The 24175-nt window shown below is 44.8% G+C and overlaps 1 protein-coding gene across 1 annotated transcript in view; it reads right to left on the bottom strand.

Moving 5' to 3' along the window:
• The window catches only part of CTC1 (CST telomere replication complex component 1), an 87529-nt gene that overhangs the window by 38708 nt on the left and 24646 nt on the right, over positions 1–24175 (bottom strand). Inside the window, exons 7-10 of the mRNA XM_089660900.1 lie at positions 23360–23488; positions 19324–19550; positions 4478–4652; positions 2231–2383 (exon numbers count right to left, since the gene is read on the bottom strand). Of these exons, the coding sequence (XP_089517026.1) occupies positions 2231–2383; positions 4478–4652; positions 19324–19550; positions 23360–23488 (684 nt within the window). The remainder of the gene's footprint in view (positions 1–2230; positions 2384–4477; positions 4653–19323; positions 19551–23359; positions 23489–24175) is intronic.

The raw sequence follows: 24175 nt of genomic DNA, 5'->3' as shown, positions 1-24175 counted from the left end.
GAGAGAGACAGAGAGAGAGTGCAAGAATGAGGGAAAACAAGGAAGAAAGTGGGAGAGAGGAGGAGAGGTATAAGATAAATAAATATGAGGGGGAGAGAGATGGCATTAAAATGAATAGAGATGCAAAACCAGATTTTGTTCAGTCTCAGTCCATTTATACAAAACTCTGGTGAAATAGCTAAATGTCTTATTTAGGCGAACATTCCACACTGCACGACCAGACAGGTGACACCTGCAGTTCCCAATGATACATGACTAGTATCTGGACAAGGAGACATTAGGAAGCTAAATTTCCAAACCCAGGGAGTGGCATCATCCTCTGTCCAGTGAGCAACTAGATGACCCAGGAAAGAGCGATGGTAGCCCAGGAAAGAGCGATGGTAGCCCAGGAAAGAGCGATGGTAGCCCAGGAACCATCAGAGTAATGTACCTAACTGTTGTGTATAGAAGAAGAACGGACACAAAGAGTGAGAGGAGATCTCTCCAAAGTAGGGAAAATCCCCTCTTAGAATGATGTTGCTGGAACAAGTGTCCACATTGGAAGACTTCCACTCTGCTCCTGCTCAATGACATCTGAAAATGTTGGACTTTCCCTCCCTTCCCTAGAGAAAATGAATAAAAAAAATGGTCAGAGGCTAAAACCCCAAACCACTCTAGCTTGAAAAACAAAACAAAAAACAGAAAAACCTTTAGCCTGGGTTCACATATGTGCTGCTCCATATATCGCATGTGATTTGCACATTCCTGTGCAAATCACATGCGATTTGTGTGCGGTGCAATCGGAGCCATACATTTTGTATGGCTCTACTCACACCGCACCCATACTAAACATGCAGGACCCTTTTATGGTCCACACTAGAATCGGATCGCATGGGTATTCACACATATGCGATCCAATTCTTCACATCGCACCGCGTTATGTGGACCGCTTTCAGGGTGTTGTTAACTTGCGATTCTGATGCGGTGAGGAATTTGCACTGAAAACGCTGCAAATTCCGCACCGCATCAGCGTGAACCAGGGCTTAATCTGCTTATAATTAGACTCCCAATACATGCTGTCTATGTATTCTCTATCATGTCTGGCGGGAGCGGCCGGCTTCCTGAACACATCACAGCACCCTGCCTCAGTACTCCCTCTCAACAGCCATCAGTCTTGTTGCAAGTAGTGGGATGGCTCTTGGGAGGAGTTATGCAAATATGCAAGACCAATCCCTGAAAAACACCCCTACACCATAAACCCCCCTCCACCAAACTTTACACTTGGCACAATGCAGTCAGGCAAGTACCATTCTCCTGGCAACCGTCAAACCCAGATACGACCATCACATTGCCAGCCAGAGAAGCGTGATTGGTCACACCAGAGAACACGTCTCCACTGCTCTAGTGTCCAGTGGCAGCGTGCTTTACACCACAGCATCCGACGCTTTGTATTGCGCTTGGTGATGTAAGGCTTGGATGCAGCTGCTCGGCCATGGAAACCCATTCCATGAAGCTCTCTACGCACTGTTGTTGGGCTCATCTGAAGGCCACATTAAGTTTGGAGGTCTTTAGCTATTGACTCTGCAGACAGTTGGCGACTTCTGCGCACTGTGCGCTTCAGCATGCGCTGACCCCGCTCTGTTATGCGACGTGGCCTACCACTTGGTGGCTGAGTTGCTGTTGTTCCCAGTTGCTTCCACTTTGTTATAATCCCACTAACAGTTGAGCGTGGAATATTTAGTAGCCAGGAAATGTCACGGATGGACTTATTGCCCAGGTGACCACCTATCACGGGACCACGCTTGGAGTCACTGAGCTCCTGAGAGCGACCCATTCTTTCACCAATGTTTGTAGAAGCAGTCTGCATGCCTAGGGGCTTGATTGTATACACCTGTGTCCATGGAGGGGACTGGAACACCTGAGTTCAAGGATTTGGAGGGCTGATCCAATATTTTTGGCAATATAGTGTATATCTTAGTCTTCTGGGAAAAATCAGTGAGCAAAATCACAAAAGCAGAAAATGATATTTCTGGAGGTGCAACTCACAGCACTGGTGTAAGGAACATCTCCAGGTTGCCATATTGCATTGAATTTTACAGCGCTGCAGATTGAAAAGGATGGGTCATATCTAATCACATTCAATTGCAATATGACTTGTGTAGCAATAGTATACACTACATTGTAAATTTTGTTTTTATTTTACTTTTTTCCCACGAAAGTGGAGTTATCCTTTAAAATGACTGGTACTCACATGAGGGGGAGAGATGTCCTCTGATGGCAGACAGTAATGACACCAGTCAAGACTGCGGTTCGACTCCTTCCTTCGCACATACTGTGACTTACAGGCTAGAGATGAGAAGTGAGAGAGCGGTGGGAGACACCAGGGTGGAGGCAGGGGGGAGTACTGAAAACAAGATCCAAAAAGGGATATTAGAATAAATAATTCAACAAAAAAGTGTCTTACTGAGACAAATTCCTCCTGACTCCACATGAGGCGTCAATTTTGCCGCAACGTGATGCTAACGCTTCAGTGTGAACAGCACTGTGTGCTGCCATGCATAGAATTTTCATAGGCATTTGAGGAGCGTTAAAAACGCTATCCAAATGCCTGTCTAACACCTGCTGACAAAGCTAGTGTGAACATAGCCTAAAGTGGCTGTAAAGGCTGAAGGTTTCTTACCTTCATGCAGTCTATGCATGAGAGTAAAAAAAACTTCTGTGTGCTGCTCCCCCCCCAGATACACTCCACCCAGTACTCACCTGAGCCCGATCTTAGTCCAGCGATATGCACGGGAGCCTTGGCTGTCTCTGGCCTCAGTCCCCACATTGGCTGAGACAGCAGCAGGAGCTATTGGCTCCCACTGCTGTCGTCAATCACAGCCAGCAAGCCAATGGGGAGAGAGAGCAGAGGGGGTGGGGGCGAGTCGCGGCTCTATGGTCTTATGGAAGCATAGAGCAGGGCTCGGGAGCGAGCACGTACCAGTGCACACCCCCGCCTCCAAAAAAACATTCCAATAACCCATCCCTCAAGAGTTGGTTCTGGCCAGCTCAGTGGGTTGCTTTAAAAAAAGTCCTGGATTCTTTCTTGGATACACAGAATATAACGGGATATAACATTTATAGGTAAAGTTGATCCAGGGAATATCTGACTGCCTCTCGGGGGATCAGGAAGGAATTTTTTCCCTGCAGGAGCAAATTGGATCATGCTTTGCTGGGTTTTTTTTTTGCCTTCCTCTGGATTAACTGTAGGTATAGGATTATAACTTTTTTTTTTTCTATGGTTGAACTGGATGGACTTTTGTCTTTTTTCAGCCAGACTAACTATGTAACTATCCCGTCTCTTTCTGGTTCTCAGGACAATGAGGCGGATGGTTGATAGTAAAGGTGAGCTCCACCCAAAAGGGGAAGTTCCGCTGTAAGCCTTTGTCCCCCGCTCCCCATTAAGCCCATTAAGGATCGGCACCTTTGGGAGCTGGGGGGGGGGTGGAGTAGGGGGTACCCAAATTTGACAGGTACCCGCTCCCACTGCGTTCGCCTAGGCCAGGCAACCTGAGAGCCGCAGGACTACAAGTTCCATCATCCCTCTGCAAGTCATAGCTGTAACTGTCAGTTTTGTAATCTTTGCAATGCCTCATGGGAAATGTAGTTCCACAACAGCTAGAGAGCCATAGGTTGCCTACCCCTGGCCTAGGCAATCGGAAGTGGAAATTGTCCCCCCCCCCCTCCCTCCCCGTAGTCTTGTGGGAAACGTGACATGTCCCAGAAGACTACGGGGCCATTCACAAAGCGAAGTGCTGCTCGCACATGCGCAGTGGGCACCCGGCTGTGAAGCTGTAAGCTGTCAAAGCCGGGTGCCCACACTGAAGATGCCAGCACCGGGGAGAGAAGATGGCCGGTGATCCCAACGGTGGTGAGTACACCGCTGGACCGAGGGACAGGTAAATGGCTGTATTTTAAGAGTCAGCAGCTACAGTTTTTGTAGCTGCTGACTTTTATTTTTTTTTTCTAGGTGGAACTCCACTTTAGTTTCCCAATAAAGAACCGACCAGGATACCGCTCACCAGGTAGAGCTGCAGGACTGATAGCAACTTTTGAAGCTTTATGCACATGTGCTTGGGGTGGGCTTTAATTCCCATGTCACACAAAAGTGTCAATGGGCGGCCATTGTTTTTGCACTGAGCGCAAGCTCTTGGTGTGCTCCCACCACAAAGACTGAGCGGTCAAAGATTTCTCTGAGTAGTTGGTGGGACTGGTTTCTGAGTAGTTGGTGGGACTGTTTTCTGAATATGTGACCACTCTGACAGCCAATCACAGAGGTCACATGATCACAGATCCTTCCCGCACACTGGGCATACAGACTCTAACAAAGGGATGCTGGGCGGGAAGGGGTTAACAAACCTGCAATGTATATTTTGTGGCCTTATAAACACCAATCAACACCCACAACTATTCCTCGTCCATCCAGTGGCCCTATGTCCTCCCTTCAAGATGCTCCTACCGCTCGGAGTGGACAGTTGTGTGGATTGGCCACCATCTCCTCATACAGGTCCCTTTCCTGCCTCCCATCCGACAAAGATGACAGCGAGGAATCCAGCAGCTTCTCCGTGACGCCGTGGGAAGAGGACTCTGTGTGTTGGGTGAGGCAGCGCTGCCGGACAAGAGAAGGCCGCAGTCTGGAAGATGCAAAAAGAACATTTAAATCATATCTAAACCCATGATCAAAAATGTTATATATTTGCAATTTACCAGACTATAGAGGTGTTTATTTTATATTTATTTTAGATGTGTTGGCTGCATTCGTTTTTTTTTTTTTTTTTAAGTGTTACTAAACCCACAACAGTACAATCAGTCTGTAGATGCAGGAAAGCATGCTTGTTATACTCACTGTGGAACCTAAGGGGTTAATCCTCTGCATTGTGTAAAAAGGATGTTTGATCCTGACTTCCCTGAATCTCCCCTTCTTCTACTGTCCCCAATTTATCTGCTGATAGATCAGAGCCTTGGGGGAAAGCTGCACATGCCCAGTTAGGTGTGTATAGCTAGAGAGTACTTTTTTTTTCTTGGGAGACTGCATGTGATCAGCACAGGGCCAATCAGCACTGTCCAGACAGAGGGTCAGCAGTTATGCAGCATCACAGGACAGTCAGAGGAGAATGAAGACTTTTCCTTCAAGCTTTAACCAGTGCTCTGTTGGACACTGATAGAAGTCACAAGACTGCTCTAACTGCTGTTCAGAAAAGATATTTAGCAGTTTATCTTTACTAAATTAAAGTGTTACTAACCCCAGGACCCTGCATCCACTATACCTGGTCTCCCCGGACCCCGCATTCACTATATCCGGTCTCCCCGGACCCTGCATTCACTACATCCGGTCTCCCCGGACCCTGCATCCACTATACCTGGTCTCCCCGCACCCTGCATTCACTATATCTGGTCTCCCAGGACCCTGCATTCATTATATCTGGTCTCCCCGGACCCTGAATTCACTATATCTGGTCTCCCCAGACCCCGCATTCACTATATCTGGTCTCCCCGGACCCCGCATTCACTATATCTGGTCTCCCCGGACCCTGCATTCACTATATCCGGTCTCCCCGGACCCTGCATTCACTATATCTGGTCTCCCCAGACCCCGCATTCACTATATCTGGTCTCCCCGGACCCCGCATTCACTATATCTGGATGCCCCGGACCCCGCATTCACTATATCTGGTCTCCCCGGACCCTGTATTCACTATATCTGGTATCCCCGGACCCCGCAATCACTATATCTGGTCTCCCCGGACCCCGCATTCACTATACCTGGTCTCCCGGACCCCGCATCCACTATTTCCGCTCTCCCCGGACCCAACATTCACTATATCTGGTCTCCCCAGACCCTGTATCTGGTCTCCCCAGACCCCGTATTTACTATATATGGTCTCCCCGGACCCTGTATGTGGTCTCCCCGGACCCCGCATTCACTATATCTGGTCTCCCCGGACCCCGCATTCACTATATCTGGATGCCCCGGACCCCGCATTCACTATATCTGGATGCCCCAGACCCCGCATTCACTATATCTGGTATCCCCGGACCCCGCAATCACTATATCTGGTCACCCCGGACCCCGCATTCACTATACCTGGTCTCCCGGACCCCGCATCCACTATTTCCGCTCTCCTCGGACCCAGCATTCACTATATCTGGTCTCCCTAGACCCTGTATCTGGTCTCCCCAGACCCCGTATTTACTATATATGGTCTCCCCGGACCCCGCATTCACTATATCTGGTCTCCCCGGACCCTGCATTCACTATATCTGGTCTCCCCGGACCCCACATTCACTATACCTGGTCTCCCGGACCCCGCATCCACTATTTCCGCTCTCCTCGGACCCAGCATTCACTATATCTGGTCTCCCTAGACCCTGTATCTGGTCTCCCCAGACCCCGTATTTACTATATATGGTCTCCCCGGACCCCGCATTCACTATATCTGGTCTCCCCGGACCCTGCATTCACTATATCTGGTCTCCCCGGACCCCACATTCACTATATCTGGTGTCCTCGGACCCTGCATTCACTATATCTGGTCTCCCCGGACCCTGCATTCACTATATCCAGTCTCCCCGGACCCTGCATTCACTATATCTGGTCTCCCAGGTCCCTGCATTCACTATATCTGGTCTCCCCGGACCCTGCATTCACTATATCTGGTCTCCCCGGACCCTGCATTCACTATAACCGCTTTCCCACAGTACACAGAACATGGAAGTGCAGTCGTGCAAGATTTTCCGTGGTGTTTAACCACCACGGTTTGTTTTTTTTTTGATTAAGAAATGAAAAATACCAAACATTTTGGGGAAAAAAAACAAAAACGTTTTCTCTTAGTTTTTGTTATAAAATTTAGCAAATAAGTTTGCAAAAAATAAAATTTTGCTCCGTCACTGATAGGCTGCACTGATGGGCACTGGCAGGCTGCACCAATGAGGAGGCACTAATGGGGCTGCACTGATAATCAATGCCCTGATTTCAGTGTAAAATGTCCCCTGTGTAAATTGCTGGTTACTGGCTTTCCTCTCCTCACTCTGACAGCACATGAGGAAAGGACTGCTGATAACCAGCAAGTCTGTTTACAATGTGACCAGCTGTGATTGCACACAGCTGATCACATGGTAAAGGGCTGCTTTGATTGGCCCTTTACCATGACCACAAAGTATGCCTCAGGGGGCACGCTGGGGGGCGTGATTCTGGGAGGATGTCTAAAGACGCTCTCCCGCAACAAGCCAACCACGCTGTAGCCGTCTATTGATAGGCAAGTGGTTGCAAAAAATGCAAAAATGGCTCTGGCGGTGAAAAGGTTAAAACAACATTGTGCCAAATAAAAGCCTTTTTTAAAAAAAATATGCAAATAAGTCACAATGGTCATTTATAAAGTGATTTTTTTTTTAATAACAAACGATGTTATACTTACCTGCTCTGCAATGGTTTTGCACAGAGCGGTCCTGATCCTCCTCTTCTCAGGTCCCCTGCTGGCGCTCCCGTCTGCGCCTAGGGCTTTGAGGAAGAGGCTGAGTCCTCGAAACGCGTCAGCCATTTGGTCATCCATGGTTCCATCGTATGGACTCAGATGCTATTTGGATTGAACACCTTGTTCATTGTGATATGCCTGTGTTTTATATGTCCATTGTGAGTATCATACTTACCTTTTTCTCTCAATAAATATTTTTAAATGATAATGCACTAGGCCGGTGCACCCTCTTTTTGTTTTTCCATTTGCTCCCGTCTCCTCCCCTGTGCTGAGTGCTCCAATAGCAAGCCGCTTGCTATGGGGGCACGCGTGCATGCTCGCTCCCGAGCCGCCACTGATTGACACACAGAGCGCGGTTCGGCCGCATCCCCATTCCCTCCTTATTGGCTGTCATTGACAGCGGCAGGAGCTAATGGCTTTCGCTGCTGCCTCTCTGTCCAGTGAGGAGACAGAAAGCTAGGAGAGCCGCTGCTCTCGTGTACATTACTGGATTGAGATGGGGCTCGGGTAAGTATTGGGGGGGGGGGGGTACCTTAATGCAGAGAATGCAATGTGCAGTAATCCCTACTGTGGCCCCGTGGTGTGCTGCACTAATCACATCTGGTACAGGAGCAATTTTTGGTCCGTCATAATGGATGGCTTACCTTAACGCAACAAACACTACTGGAGTGACATACCAATACAATACAATACAAACCCTAAGGCTAGGCTCACATCTATGCAAGTAGGGAACTCACACAGAATTGCACGCTTTCCCGACACGCAAAGAAACGTGCTGCCCTTTAGCAGATGCACGGCATTAATTGTTAGTGGCATCCCCACCCATCTGCAAGTCTGTATGTCAAACTGCAAGGTGATGTAGTGTCATGCGGTTTGGCGCAGTGCGCTTTTTGAAGAAAAGTCTTTTCCGCGCTTCTCGGGCATAGGGTAGGCCATTGAAATAAAAAGGCTGCCCTACATGTGATGTGTAGAAACGCAACCTTGCTTGTTCACACCTGTAGGAAGCAAGCCTAAGACACACCAACCTGTTTGCACTGCATGGGTCTCATAGCTCGAATACCTCCCAGGAGGCCCCCCCGAATACCTTCCAGGAGGCGCCTCCCCGGAATACCTCCCCCCCCGAATACCTCCCAAGGGGCCCCCTCCCCCTGAATACCTCCCAGGAGGCCTCCCGAATACCTCCCAGGAGGCCCCCCACCCCGGAATACCTCTCAGGAGGCCCCCTCAATACCTCCCAGGACGACACCTCCCCCCCCCCCCGAATACCTCCCAGGAGGTCCCTCCCTGAATACCTCCCAGGAGGCCCCCCCCCCGGAATACCTCTTAGGAGGCCCCACCCAATACCTCCCCACCCCCCCCCCGAATACCTCCCAGGAGGTCCCTCCCCGAATACCTCCCAAGAGGCCCCCTCCCCCTGAATACCTCCCAGGAGGCCTCCCGAATACCTCCCAGGAGGCCCCCCACCCCGGAATACCTCTCAGGAGGCCCCCTGAATACCTCCCAGGACGACACCTCCCCCCCCCTGAATACCTCCCAGGAGGTCCCTCCCTGAATACCTCCCAGGAGGCCCCCCCCCCGTAATAACTCTTAGGAGGCCCCACCCAATACCTCCCCACCCCCCCCAAATACCTCCCAGGAGGTCCCTCCCCGAATACCTCCCAGGAGGCCCCCCCCAATACTTCCCAGGAGGACACCTCCCCTCCCCACCGAATACCTCCCAGGAGGTCCCTCCCGAATACCGCCCAGGAGGACACCTCCCCCCCCCCCACCAGGAGGCCCCCCCCCATGGTCAAGATGAGCTCATAGCAAATGCCCTATTTCTTTTGTAAATGGATGTGGCGTGAATAAACACCTTCACCAATCAATATCTCCAAACCACAATTCCAATCCAATCCAAATGTTTAGCTGCCAAGTGCCAGCTCCGACACCCTTCCAGCTGCTGTCACGCCCTGCAGTCTCCTTGGCCATCCGCCCGGACATGTCACACAGGGAAATGCTGAGTGTTCGAAAAGTGGATTGCAGCAAACCGAACGCTCTTATCCCTTTTCTCTTTCATTTTTCATGGCAAAATGTGCATTTTTGGGATTGAAAACTCCCCAGATCACGTATAGTTTTGAAAGCAGAAGACCTACAGAATAGAATGGTGGCAGCTGCAGGGCCGGTGCAAGCGTAAGGCAGCTTAGGCAGCTGCTTTAGGGCACCAGGCTTGGGGAGGGGATACAAAATTCAAATCCCCAGCCACTTGCTGGGGATTTGGATTTTTATAATACCAGTCTTCCATACACTGCAGCTGGCAAACTAAAACTTCCACGCTGCTTCCGGTAGTAGAGAGGGTGCAGCGTGGAAGTTTTAGTTTGCCTGCTGCAGCTTACTAGGCTGCTGTCAGATCACGGGGAGCGCAGTAGGCAGGCAGGACGGTCTGCATATCCTGCTGTCAGAGCGGATCTGCTAGGATGCACAGAAGGGCAGATAGCAGGTGTGTGCTGGTAGTGGTTGGGGCCCACTGTTAAGCAGGCTCTGGTCAGGAATTGTGGCATGCATCTGGCTGTGTGGGGTGAGTCAGGCCAGGGGGTTCTGGTGGAGGGCCCCATGGGAGGAGAAGGCAGAAGAGGAGGAGGAGATCGGGGTCCCAACCCCGCTCTTTGCTACAGCCAGGGATCTTCTCTTGTCTGCCCAGGACACAGCTACCCCTCCTGGCACCAGATCTTCTACATACACTGACACCATCTGGAGGAGCTGCAGCAGGATAGGTGAGATCTGGGAGGATTGGTCATTCCCTATGTGTGTGATCACAGTGATACTGCCCCCCTGCTGTCACACTGGCAGGTGTGATGGTAGGATGGTGTTAGGGATGGGGCGGGGGTGCTGGATGGAGGGATGAGGGGGGGTGCTGGATGGAAGGATGGGGCAGGGGTGCTGGATGGAGGGATGGGGGGTGCTGGATGGAGGGATGGGGCGGGGGTGCTGGATGGAGGGATGGGGCGGGGTGCTGGATGGAGGGATGAGGGGGGGTGCTGGATGGAAGGATGAGGCAGGGGTGCTGGATAGAGGGATGGGGGGGTGCTGGATGGAGGGATGGGGCGGGGGTGCTGGATGGAGGGATGGGGCGGGGGTGCTGGATGGAGGGATGGGGCGGGGTGCTGGATGGAGTGATGGGGGGGGTGCGAGAAGCACCTTCGCCCATGTAGACAAAAATCCTTGCACCGACCCTGGGCAGCTGCAACTTATGGTGAACAATATTTGTGAAAATGTCTATCAAATCAATATTTTTAGTAAAAAATACAATCCAATCACGCAAACGCCATACAATCCAAGACTGTATTAAGTAAATAGATACCTCATATGTCAGGTATCAAAACTGCAGAACTCCAGTAAATGACAAAACAAATGACAATACCCATAATGGTCAATAGGAGAGACTTTAACCACTACCTGTCTGGACACTTTCACCCCCTTCCTGGCAATTTTCAGTTTTCAGCGCTATCACACTTTGAATGACAATTGCGCGGTCATGCAATACTGTACCCATATGAATTTTTTACCATTTTTTTGAGACAGATAAAGCTTTATTTTGGTGGTATTTATTCACCACTGGGATTTTTATTTTTTTTACTATGTAAATGAAAAAGTCAAAAAATTTTGAAAAAAAGTGTTTTGTTTTTTTTTATAAAATTTTGCAAATAAATAATATTTCATCATACATCTTGGCCAAAATTTATTCCGTTATTTTTTTAGTAAAAAAAAATCCAAATTAGTTTATAACCAAAAATTATAATTTTTAAAAAAATTTTTTTACATTTTTATTTTATTTTTTTATATTATTATTTTTTATTTTTTTACATACTGTCACCCTAGCAGTACAGTGTCACCATGGTGACACTGTACTACTTGTGGGGGGTGATGAAGATTTTTTTTTTTTTTACACTGATTGCTTTTACACCCATATAGGATGTTAAACCAATCATTTCTCTTTCTCTCTGGCTGCTTTCTTGCAGTCATTGAGAAGTACTGAGTGAGCTGTGATTGGTCACAGCTTGTCACATGGTACAAGGCTGTTGTGAATAGCCTTGTACCATGTGACCTCTGTGATCATTCACAGATTTCACACGTAGTAAGCAATGATGTCAAAAGTTACATCTTGCTTACTACTTTGCATGTGATCACTGATTGGCCAATCAGTGATCACATGATCGGAACCTCGTACAGAGGTCCCATCCGACGATCGGTGTTTCACTGTGTCCGGGGGACACAGCGGGCACCGGATCGCGGTGGTGCGCGCTCCCAGGGAGCGCTCACAGCTAGAAAAGGTGGGTGCCGTTTAGGAACGGCAACCCGCCCCTGGACTGCCACCGCCCTGCCGTTTATAAACAGCAGGCGGATGGCAAGAGGTTAAAGGTCTTTACAGCTTATTATTATAATACAGGATTTATATATTATTATTATACAGGATTTATATATTATTATTATAATACAGGATTTATATATTATTATTATAATACAGGATTTATATATTATTATTATACAGGATTTATATATTATTATTATTATACAGGATTTATATATATATTATTATTATTATACAGGATTTATATATTATTATTATTATTATAATACAGGATTTATATATTATTATTATTATACAGGATTTATATATTATTATTATACAGGATTTATATATTATTATTATAATACAGGATTTATATATTATTATAATACAGGATTTATATATTATTATTATACAGGATTTATATTATTATTATTATAATACAGGATTTATATATTATTATTATTATACAGGATTTATATATTATTAATATACAGGATTTATATATTATTATTATTATACAGGATTTATATTATTATTATTATTATACAGGATTTATATATTATTATTATTATTATACAGGATTTATATATTATTATTATTATACAGGATTTATATATTATTATTATACAGGATTTATATATATATTATTATTATTATACAGGATTTATATATTATTATAATACAGGATTTATATAGCGCCAACAGTTTGCACAGCGTTTTACAATGTAAAGGGAATGCAGTTACAATATAATAAAATACAAGGTGGCCCTGCTAATAAGAGCTTACAATCTTACAGGGTGGGGCAAGTGGTACAGAAAGTAATAACTGTGAGGCATGAGCTGGTGGAAGAAGTAAAAGTTCAGCTATAAGATGGAGGTGGGATAGGCTTCCCTGAAGAGATGAGTTTTCAGGGATTGCCTAAAGGTGGAACAAATAGGAGATAGTTAGACAGATTGAGTTAAGGAGTTCCAGAGGATGGGAGAGGCTCTGGAGAAGTCCTGGAGACAAGTATAGGAGGAGAGTAGGAGACTAGAGAGCAGGAGGTCTTGGGAGGAGCGGAGAGGACAGTTTGGGTGATATTTGGAGACAAAATTGGTGATGTAGCTCAAGGCAGCTTATTTGTTTAACCCTTTCGCTTCCAGAGCCCTTCTGGCACATGCTTACAAAAAAAAATCATTTTGGCCTAAAGATCACTTAAACCCCCCCTAAAAAATATATTTTTTCTGAAAGCAGAGACCCTAAAGCAAAAATGGTGGTGGTTCCAGATTTTTATGTCACACAATATTAGTGCAACAGTTTATCAAGCGCAAAATTTCAGTAAAAAAAAAAAAAAAAAAAAACAAACACACTAAACATACACTATATTGCCAAAAGTATTGGTTGGCCGGCCTTTACACACACATGACCTTTAATGGCCCCCCAGTCTTAGTCCGTAGGGTTCAGTATTGAGTTGGCCCCGCCCTTTGCAGCTATAACAGCTTCAACTCTTCTGGGAAGGCCGTCCACAAGGTTTAGGAGGGTGTCTATGGGAAGGTTGGACCATTCTTCCAGAAGCACATTTGTGAGGTCAGGTACTGATGTCGGGGGAGGAGGCCTGGCTCACAGTCTCCGCTCTAATTCATCTCAAAGGTGTTCTATGGGGTTGAGGTCAGGACTCTGTGCAGGCCAGTCAAGTTCCTCCACCCCAAACTGGCTCCTCCATGTCTTTATGGACCTTGCTTTGTGCACTGGTGTGCAGTCATGTTGGAACAGGAAGGGGCCATCCCCAAACTCTTCCCACAAAGTTGGGAGCATGAAATTGTCCGAAATGTCTTGGTATGCTGATGCCTTAAGGGTTCACTTCACTGGAACTAGGGGGCCAAGCCCAACGCCTGAAAAACAACCCCACACAATAATCTCACCTCCACCAAACTTTACACTTGGCACAATGCAGTCAGGCAAGTACCGTTCTCCTGGCAACCACCAAACCCAGACACATCCATCGGATTGCCAGACAGAGAAGCGTGGTTGGTCACTCCAGAGAACACGTCTCCACTGCTCTAGAGTCCAGTGGTGGCGTGCTTTACACCACGACATCCGACGCTTTTCATTGCACTTGGTGATGGAAGGCTTGGATGCAGCTGCTCGGCCATGGAAACCCATTCCATGAAGCTCTCTACGCATTGTTGTTGTGCTCATCTGAAGGCCACACCAAGTTTGGAGGTCTTTAGCTATTGACTCTGCAGACAGTTGGCGACTTCTCCGCACTGTGCGCTTCAGCATGCGCTGACCCCGCCCTGTCATGTGACGTGGCCTACCACTTGGTGGCTGAGTTGCTGTTGTTTCCAGTTGCTTCCACTTTGTTATAATCCCACGAACAGCTGACTGTGGAATATTTAGTAGCCAGGAAATGTCACGAATGGACTTATTGCCCAGGTGGCCACCTATCACGGGACCGTGTTGAGGATTGGAACAACTGAATCAAATGATTTGGAGGGCGGGACCAATACTTTTGGCAATATAGTGTACTTTTAGGACACACAAACTGCAATAGATTACCCTATTTTTGGTAACAAAAAATAAAATAAAAGGTGAGGTTGCACCAAGTAAATAGATAAGGAGCATGTCAAACCTTAAAAGAGTAAAAAAAAACAGCAAATAAAAAAAAATAGCATATACATTGCGAGAAGTCATATTGAAATTGAATGTTTTTAAACATTGCCTTTCCTTTTCAACCTGCAACTCTATCATTTGTAATCTGTAAAATGCAATGCAATACAGCTACCTGGAGGTCTGTACACATTCTGTGTACAGAACACCCTCAGCAACATCATTTCCTGATTGTGTGATTGGCTCAATGATTTTCCCAGAAGTTTACACTAGGATCCATGTCAGATTTTAGGCATCTCCTGCACCAAAAAAATGTCAGTTTTGCTGAGATACTCCCAATAGGAAATCACGTCTAAAGGGATGCAGACCCTGCCACTTTCCTCAGAATCAGCTCTCAGAACCCTCCTCACTGATGTAACTTCAGCTCCCCAATCCCTGTGTGATCCTGTGTGCATGTTGCACTTTGAATGGATGTAGGGGAGAGACGGCTGTAGAAAAACAGGTACAACTTATGCAGGAGGATTTGTATCATCTCTGTGTATCACCTGAGGCCAGTCACTTCACTGGATTTATGTAAGACTGCTTTCACACAGATCCATTTTTCTTCAGCTTTTGCATTAAAAAAAAAGTGGAAGAAAAATATGTGACCATGTCATCCTATGGAACTCTTCACACTGATATGTTGCGTTTAGTAAAAGCCTGTGTTTAGTAAATAATGCACCAAAAACGCACCTCCCCATTTAAATGCATTCAAAAGGTGGAAAACGCATAAAAAAAAAATCAAAAATGCATCCGCATTTCATTTTTGATGTGATTTTTGAGTCACATGTCCTGTGAAAAATGCACCGCAAACGTGGTAAAAATGCATATGTGTCTTTACTACGGATCAGCGTGAAAGTAGCCTTATGCAGGCCTTAGACGGGTCAAAAATCGGGCGATTTTTCACCAGAAAAAAAAAAAACTGGCTGATTTTCGCACCGTTAGTGGGTTAATTGGTCGGACGTTTTTCAGGGCTTTGGCACATTTTTTTTTTATCGGTCAAGTTGGAAAACTTGCGGACGATTTTGACGGCAATGATGGGCAAATCGGCCAATCGTTTTACTGATAAAAAATCTGCGCATGAGAAGAAGAAAGAGAGGAAGAAGAGGAAGAAGAAGAAGGAGGAAGAAGAAGAAGAGGAAGAAGAGGAGGAAGAGGAAGAAGAAGAAGAAGAGGAAGAAGAGGAAGAAAAAGAGGAAGAAGAAAAAGAGGAAGAAGAAGTAGGAGAGGAAGAAGAAGAGGAAGAAGCAGCAGAAGAAGAAGAAGAAGAAGAAGGAGAGGAAGAAGAAGAAGGAGAGGAAGAAGAAGAGGAAGAAGCAGCAGAAGAAGAAGAAGAGGAAGAAGAAGAAGAAGGAGAGGAAGAAGAAGGAAGAAGGAGAAGAAGAATTCCAGTCCGCCATTATATTTTATATGAAAAGTCTCGCGATTGCAACAATGTATCTATTTGTATCCGAATAAAAACATCTGTATCCAAAATCGATACATTGTTGCAACCGCAATACTTTTTCATGTCAAATATAATAGCAGAGCTCTCTGCAAGGGACAGAAGTAATTAAATGCCGGCCGTAGACGGGACGAAGATCGTCCGATTATTTTTACCGTTGGTGGTAATGTCGGCCGATCGAACGACCGATTTTTCATTTATTAATAAAAAACGTCTGGTTTTCAACCCATCTATGGCCTGCATTAGGGTTTACAACCACTTTAAAGCAGTACTCCAGGTTACACACGTACTCTGGTCCAGCTTGGATGAGGTGGAGAATGTGACGCCACTGTACCCTCTCTCCACCTTGTCCAACCAAAGAACGCTTTGTATTCACTGAAAAACATACAAAGCATTGTACGACGTATGAATGGCGGCCGTGCAAGCGACCCTTTTGGTCAGTGTGCAAGGGGGAAGCTGCTCAGTACAGGACCTTGAAGATTGTAGAAGCTTCGACTAGTACAGCGTTTTCCAGGTTCCCCATCAGCCCCTCAGGTATCTGACATGTATACGTACATTGTGCCAAGCTGGACCAATAAAAGTATCCAAAGAAAAACTTCTGGAGTTCAGCTTTAAGCCCCGCCCATGAAAGTCTGCTGTCAAGTTCCACGCCAGGTATTTGCTAGATGAATGCTAAAGGTGGGAATACATGACCGATCGGTCATCCGACGACCAAGAGGCGTTCGTTCGTTGGTCGAAATCGTGGCCCACATTAACCTCCCTGGCGGTATGATTATTTCAGATTTTTGGTGCTGAAAGCGGTACCATTATTTTGCATGGAAATATGTCGTTTTTTTATTGTAGGCTGTAATTTTTAGGAATAACTCACTGAAATCTGTCCGAACAAGAGTCTAGTAAACATCCCGGGAAGGATAAAATTTGAAACATAAAATCCTAAATTATAAATTAATAAATAATCATAAAAAAATAATAATATTAATACATTTAATTGAATAATATAATCAAACCAAAAACACTGAAATGTGAAATATAGCGCCAAGTTCGCACATTGCTGAGCAAAGTCGCAGAATCGTTTTCAGTGTCTGATGATGAATTTCCCCCACCAATCATTATCACTCAATTCTGCAAGTGGTTCTGATTTCCTATCGCTGTTCTCTAGCCGGTCTAAAACCGCTTTTGACCTAAAGGGACACTTTTTGGACACCATGGACTTTTCTCAGTTTCCAGGCAGAAAGAACAGTAAAAATGCAGGCAGGGCGCCGGACAAAGCACTCGGGACAAAATGTATGTGAAATGGGTTGAAACAGCAATGTTTTACTATGTAAAATTTGTTTGGAAAAAAATGACATTTTTTAAAATTTTCAAATTTCCCGCCGCCGGCGCCCGTACGTCCCGACGTCACAGGGACCGGAACACAGAAGCCGGATGTCGGCATTGGCCGGAGGAGATGGCCGGGGACGCTGCAGGGGGGACATCGCGGGAGCGCAGGACAAGGTAAGCTCTGCAGGGACTCCCTATGCAGCGCCGCATGGTAAGCCCGAGTGTAGCTCGGGGTTACTGCTTTTGGTATTGAAACTTTACCCCGAGCTACACTCGGGAATACCGCCAGGGGGGTTAACCAATCTAAAAAAATCGTTCGTCGGGCAATATGTAGTGTTGATGTCTTCCGTACAAGTGGAAGTGATGCGGTGTGCGTGTGACCTTGTAGCCACGCCCTTCCGGCCAGAACAAGCGATATACACAATTCCCAGCAATGAGTATAATATAGATTATTACATGACCTATATACAGAAATAGTGATACATAAAATATAATCTGCAGAATTCTAGTTTCATCATCTCATTGGGCCGATCTACTTTTAACATTTGGATTTTTCGTTCGTGTTTACGAAGATTCCTCAGACATAAACATCCGGGTCACCTTCTGTTTCCGATCATGCGTGATCGCGCTTGATAGATTTTTTTCGTATGACCGTCATACCACCGCATAGAAAATCGGTCGTTCATATGTGCAAACGACAACATTTTTCACTGTTGTTCAACCGGATTTTTTTGTTCACAATATCGTTATCGGTTAAAACATCCTGCTCATCAACAAAGAGAAAATCGTTCGATCAGGGGTTCCGCTAAATGTTTTGTACGATTTTCTTATCGTGTGTAAGGGGCATAAGGGTAGGGCTTAGTGTTGGGAAGGGGCTGGGCCTAATGTAGATTTGGGCAAAAGCCAAAACCCTATGTACAGCCTAAGCATAGGATCCGAAGGTGATCTACTAGGAATAGTTTAACCCCTTGACGCCGACGTCACACAAATATGCGGCCTCACAGAACTGGGATTTTTTCCGTGGGGCTGCATATTTGCGTACCTGTCTTTCTGCTGGGAGTGCACCGCATGGCGCGCTCCCAGCACAAAGACTGGGATTTCATAGAGCACTGGGTCCCGTTCTAACGATCGGGACACGGGACTCCTGATTCCGGGTCACATGATCACTGTGATAGCCTCTGATTGGCTATCACAGTGATCAGTCACTGTACAGCCCGGCCCCCTTGTTTTTTTTTCTCTTTATGAATGAATGAGAGAGATACATTGTATTTCTCTAACTCCTGGCATAAACGGAAAAAAAATATTTGTAAAGAAAAAAAAAAAAAAAAAGGATAAATAAATATTAATAAATAAAAGAAAAAATGCCCTTGTTTTTTGACTCTATGAATGGAGGAGAGAGATACATTGTATCGCTCTAACTCCTGGCATAAAGTGAAAAAAAAAAATTTTTTTTCTTTACAAAAAGTATAAAAAAATATTTAAAAAATAAAAGAAAAAATGACTAGATCAAAGGTTTGATCTAGTTCAGTGCCAGGGTAAGTGTTTGGGTCAAGGTCAGGGTCAAAGGTCAGGATTGAAAAATTTTTTTTAGTGTCAGTGTGTTTTAGGTAAAAGAAAACAAAAATAAAATGTTCACTATTGTTTCTGGGCTGTACTATGGGTACAAACAACAAATAACATACACATATAGGGTATCGCTGGGATCGTCAAGAGCTGCAGAATTTATTTTGTGTTGTTTGTTGTTACTACCATAACCTCACAGCTAAATGAAAAAAAAAAATTTTTTTTTACTATTTTTTGGCCAGTTTTCCTTTGATAATAATAAAAAAATCAGGAGATATCCATTACCATTTACCACCAACTGAAAGCCCAATTTGTCCTGAAAAAATGCGGTAGAATTCACCCGGATGTACAAAGTAGTTGTGATGATATGTACGGTTTTATTAACACAGGTCAACGTTGCAAAATTGTGCTTAGGCATTTGGATTTGTTATACCCTTAGGCATGAAGGGGTTAAAGAATAACTCTCTTTAAACCACAAGGTGCTACCAGATAAAGTTCACTTTCAATAGCCGGTAGACATGGCTTCCCCACCCACCTGCCCCACCACTTACTTCTCCTGCAGCTGCCTTATGATGTCACAAACCCAGAGGTATTCTGGAAGTCTCAGTCGGTAGTGGAAGAGAAGGTGGAGGAAGAGATTCCCAGAACCGGAAAACAAAGAACACGGAACGCTAAGACGAGAGAATTCGAAGACTCGGACTCGGCTTCTTAGACAGGTGGAGAGGATGATGGTAGGGAAGAGGGGGCTCGGAGACTGCTGGAGGTGAACGTCACATGCCTGAGACAGATGGGAGGGACAGACAGACAAGTAAACATTAGTGATAGCCATTGCATCCCCCCCTTTTCCTTGAACCGGTAATTTGCAATGTTGCAAGAGAGTTTTTTAGCGGCTGAGCTACAGAACACCCCCAAAGTTAAAGAGATGACGAGAGGTGGAGGTTTTCTGTAGTCTAGCAGGAAAGAACTCAGGTGGGGGTGACACTACTGGTGACAGGCATACAGTTTAAGACTTAGTTAAACGTCTTCGCCCTTTAAGAGGTTTCAGATGCCGGGAGGCAGGGCGGGGTTTTAGGGTCATGTGACTGCTGTGATTTGCTGTCACATGATCGGAAAAGGTCCCAATCGTAAGGGGAGATCGGGACCTTTCCGTGAGACACCGACATATGTGCTGGGAGTGCGCAGGGTGAGCGCTCTCAGCAAATGTGTGTTTTCAAATGGTATGCAAATAGCACTACAGAGTTTGATGCCATTGGCAGTGAGATAGGTAAGTATTAAGTGTTTGCTTTGCATGGAGCTGCAGGGGGAATAGCAGCAGGGTTCCTTTACGTGTCACAGTGCCTGTGAAGGGGAGAATGGCATGTAATAGAGGGGTGTGAGGAAAATCATGTAATACAGAAGTATGATGCACTGCATGCAATAGAGAAGCATGATGCACTGTGTGTAGCAAATCAGTATGAGGCACCGTGTGCAATAAAGGTATTAGGTACTGTGTGATAAAGAAGGATTAGGCACCGCTTGTGAGGGTTGGTATTGTGTGTAACAGAGAGGCCTAAGGCAATCTGTGTAATAAAGGGGTATGAAGCACTGTGCCTATCAGAGAGGCTCAAGGCAGCACATCTGATACAGAGGCATGAGGCACTCACATAACAGAGTGGAAAGAGGTTCTGTGTGTGGTTTGGGAGAGAACAGAAGGGTCAAGGAGAATACACACTTAGGAGCTGCATCCACAAAACTTAGAATGCATTTCTTTTTCCAGTAGAATACATTTCAAATGTGGGCATTTTGCAGGTTAATAAATGTATAATAAATATCTGTCTAGGATCCAGCTTTACCCATATGGAAGAAAATTATATTTTAAAAATATTCTTCACAAATATATTATTATTATTATTATACAGTATTTATAAAGCGCCAATAGTTCGGTCAGCGCTGTACATTACAATGGGGGACAGAACATGTGACAGAACAATACCAATACAATGCAAAACATGAGGGGATCGAGGGCCCTGCTCTTTTGAGCTTACAATGTTGGCCATATTTAAAAATATATATTTAAATATATTCTTCAGATTTTTTTTTAACATCTAAAAAAGTAATTTTAACATATATTTTTTTACATATATTTGTAAATGCATTCCAAATATGTAGATTTGTATTTTTAAAGACATACAGTATATTTGAAATATTAAAAATATTTTGGAATAAAAACGCATTTCAACATGCAGTGTGTGTGTGTGTATATATATATATATACAGTTGCAAGAAAAAGTATGTGAACCCCTTGGGATTACGTGGAGTTTTGCATGAATTGGGCATAAAATGTGCTCTGAACGTCATCTAAGTCACAGCAATAGAAGAACACAGTCTGCTGAACATAATACTACACAAACATTAGATGTTGCCATGGTTTAATTGCACATAACGTAAACATTCACAGTGCAGGGAGGAAAAAGTATGTGAGGCCCTAGCTTAATGACTTCTCCCAGAGCTAATTGGAGCCAGGAGTGAGCCAACCTTGACTCCAATCAGTGTGATGATATTGGATGTGTTGCTGACAGCTGTCCTGCCCTTAAAAAACACACACCTGTTTTGGGTTTACTGGTTTCAAGAAGCCCTGTCTGATGTGAACCATGCCTCGCAGAAAAGAGCTCTCGAAAGACCTACGATCAAGAATTGTTGACTTGCATGAAGATGGAAAGGGTTACAAAAGTATCTCCAAAAGCCTTGATGTTCATGTGTCCACGGTAAGACAGACTGTCTACAAATGGAGAAAGTTTAGCACTGTTGCTACTCTCCCTAGGCGTGGTCATCCTGTAAAAATGACTGCAAGAGCACAGCGCAGAATGCTGCATGAGGTAAAGAAGAATCCCAGTGTCAGCTAAAGACCTACAGAAATCTCTGGCACATGCTAACATTTTTGTTGACACATCTACAATAAGGAAAACATTAAACAAGAATGGAGTACATGGGAGGACACCACGGGGGAAGCCATTGCTGTCCAAAAAGAATATTGCAGCATGTTTGAAGTTTGCAAAAGAGCACCTGGATGTTCCACAGCACTACTGGCAAAATATACTGTGGACAGATGAAACCAAGATTGAGTTGTTTGGGAAGAACACACAACACTATGTGTGGAGAAAAAAAGGCACAGCACACCAACATCAAAACCTCATCCCCACTGTAAAACATGGCGGAGGGAGCATCATGGTTTGGGGCTGCTTTGCTGCCTCAGGGCCTGGACGGATTGTTGTCATTGATGGGAAAATGAATTCCAGAGTTTATCAAGACATTTTGCAGGAAAATGTACGACCATCTGTCCGCCAACTGAAGCTCCACAGAGGATGGGTGATGCAACAGGACAATGACCCAAAGCATACAAGTAATTCAACAAAACAATGGCTGCAACAGCAGAGAATACGCCTTCTGGAGTGGTCCAGTCAGAGTCCTGACCTCAACCAGATTGAAATGCTGTGGCATGACCTTAAGAGAGCGATTCACACCAGACATCCCAAGAATATTGCTACACTGAAACAGTTTTGTGAAGAGGAGTGGTCCAAAATGACTCCAGATCGTTGTGCAGGTCTGATCTGCAACTACAGGAAACATTTGGTTGAGGTTATTGCTGCCAAAGGAGGGTCAACCAGTTATTAAGTCCAAAGGTTCACATACTTTTTCCTCCCTGCACTGTGAATGTTTACATGTTATGTGCAATTAAACCATGGCAACATCTAATGTTTGTGTAGTATTATGTTCAGCAGACTGTGTTCTTCTATTGTTGTGACTTAGATGACATTCACAGCACATTTTATGCCCAATTCATGCAAAACTCCACATAATCCCAAGGGGTTCACATACTTTTTCTTGCAAATATATATATATATATATATATATACACACACACATACATATACATACACACACACAGCATGTTGAAATGCGTTTTCATTCCAAAACATATGAAAAATGTTTTTAAAAATAAAATTTCAAATATACTGTATGCCTTTAAAAATACAAATCTACATTTTTGGAATGTATTTACAAATATATGTAAAAATATATGTTAAAATTACTTTTTTATATGTTAAAAAAACAATCTGAAGAATATATTTCAAAAAAATATTTTTTAAAAAATATATATTTTTAAATATGGCCAACATTGTAGCATTTCAAATATATGGCAATACATTTGGGAAGAATATTTTTAAAATATATTTTAAATATATTTTTCTTCTATATGGGTATTTACACACTGAATAGACTGAGGTTCCTGGGCTATAGGCTCCTCCTAGAAAAGGACAGAGAAGAAGGACTCAGTACTCTGTACATTGCAGAGGTCTAGGCCTGCCCTGAACAGATGAGTAATGATACCATCACAGCGAAAGAGAAATGAATATAATTAGGAAGCTGCAGGCAGTCATACTTCCATTCACAACAGGAAAATCTTCAGGATAGCCATCAGCTACAATATTTTGAACATGCTGGTGGAGTTTTTTTTTCCTTTTATTTCATACAGGACATATGGAGTTTTATTAAGCCCAGTCTCACCCGTCAGCAGAGTAACTAGCCTCTCCTTCCACATCTACTTACCTCAACTCTCGCCCCCTCTCTAAGTCCTCTTCCCCCATTATGAAGCTGTGTGTAAGCAGTGCAGAGTACCACTGCCCCATCCAGCTCATATAGACCGGCACTGGCATCCCGGACACGTGTCACAACACCCTACAGATAAAGAACAAATCATTATAATGTGATGTATAAATCACTGATCTCTACTGTCAGCAGGATGTGTTCTCGTAAATGTTAAGTCTCAGTGATGTCACTGGTCTCTAGTGATTGGACGGGCTGTGTTCTCATGAATATGAAGTGTCGGTGATGTCACTGGTCTCTAGTGATTGGACGGGCTGTGTTCACAGGAATATGAAGTTTTGGTGATATCACTGGTCTCTAGTGATTGGACAGGCTGTGTTCTCATGAATATGAAGTGTCTGTGATGTCACTGGTCTCTAGTGATTGGTTGATCTGTGTTCTCATGATTATGAAGTGTTGGTGATGTCACTGGTCTCTAGTGATTGGACGGGCTGTGTTCTCAGGAATATGAAGTGTTGGTGATGTCACTGGTCTCTAGTGATTGGACGGGCTGTGTTCTCAGGAATATGAAGTGTCAGCGATGTCACTGGTCTCTAGTGATTGGATGGGCTGTGTTCTCATGAATATGAAGTGTCTGTGATGTCACTGGTCTCTAGTGATTGGACAAGCTGTGTTCTCATGAATATGAAATGTTGATAATGTCACTGGTCTCTAGTGATTGGATGGGCTGTGTTCTCATGAATATGAAGTGTCGGTGATGTCACTGGTCTCTAGTGATTGGACGGGCTGTGTTCTCATGAATATGAAGTGTCGGTGATG

Source organism: Staurois parvus, unplaced genomic scaffold, assembly GCF_062004578.1.
Source record: "Staurois parvus isolate SC_StPar_1 unplaced genomic scaffold, SC_StPar_1.0 ptg001287l, whole genome shotgun sequence".
In the NCBI taxonomy this organism is placed as follows: domain Eukaryota; kingdom Metazoa; phylum Chordata; class Amphibia; order Anura; family Ranidae; genus Staurois; species Staurois parvus.
The sequence above is the reverse complement of the archived record's forward strand: the minus strand, read 5'-3'. Positions and strand labels throughout refer to the sequence as shown.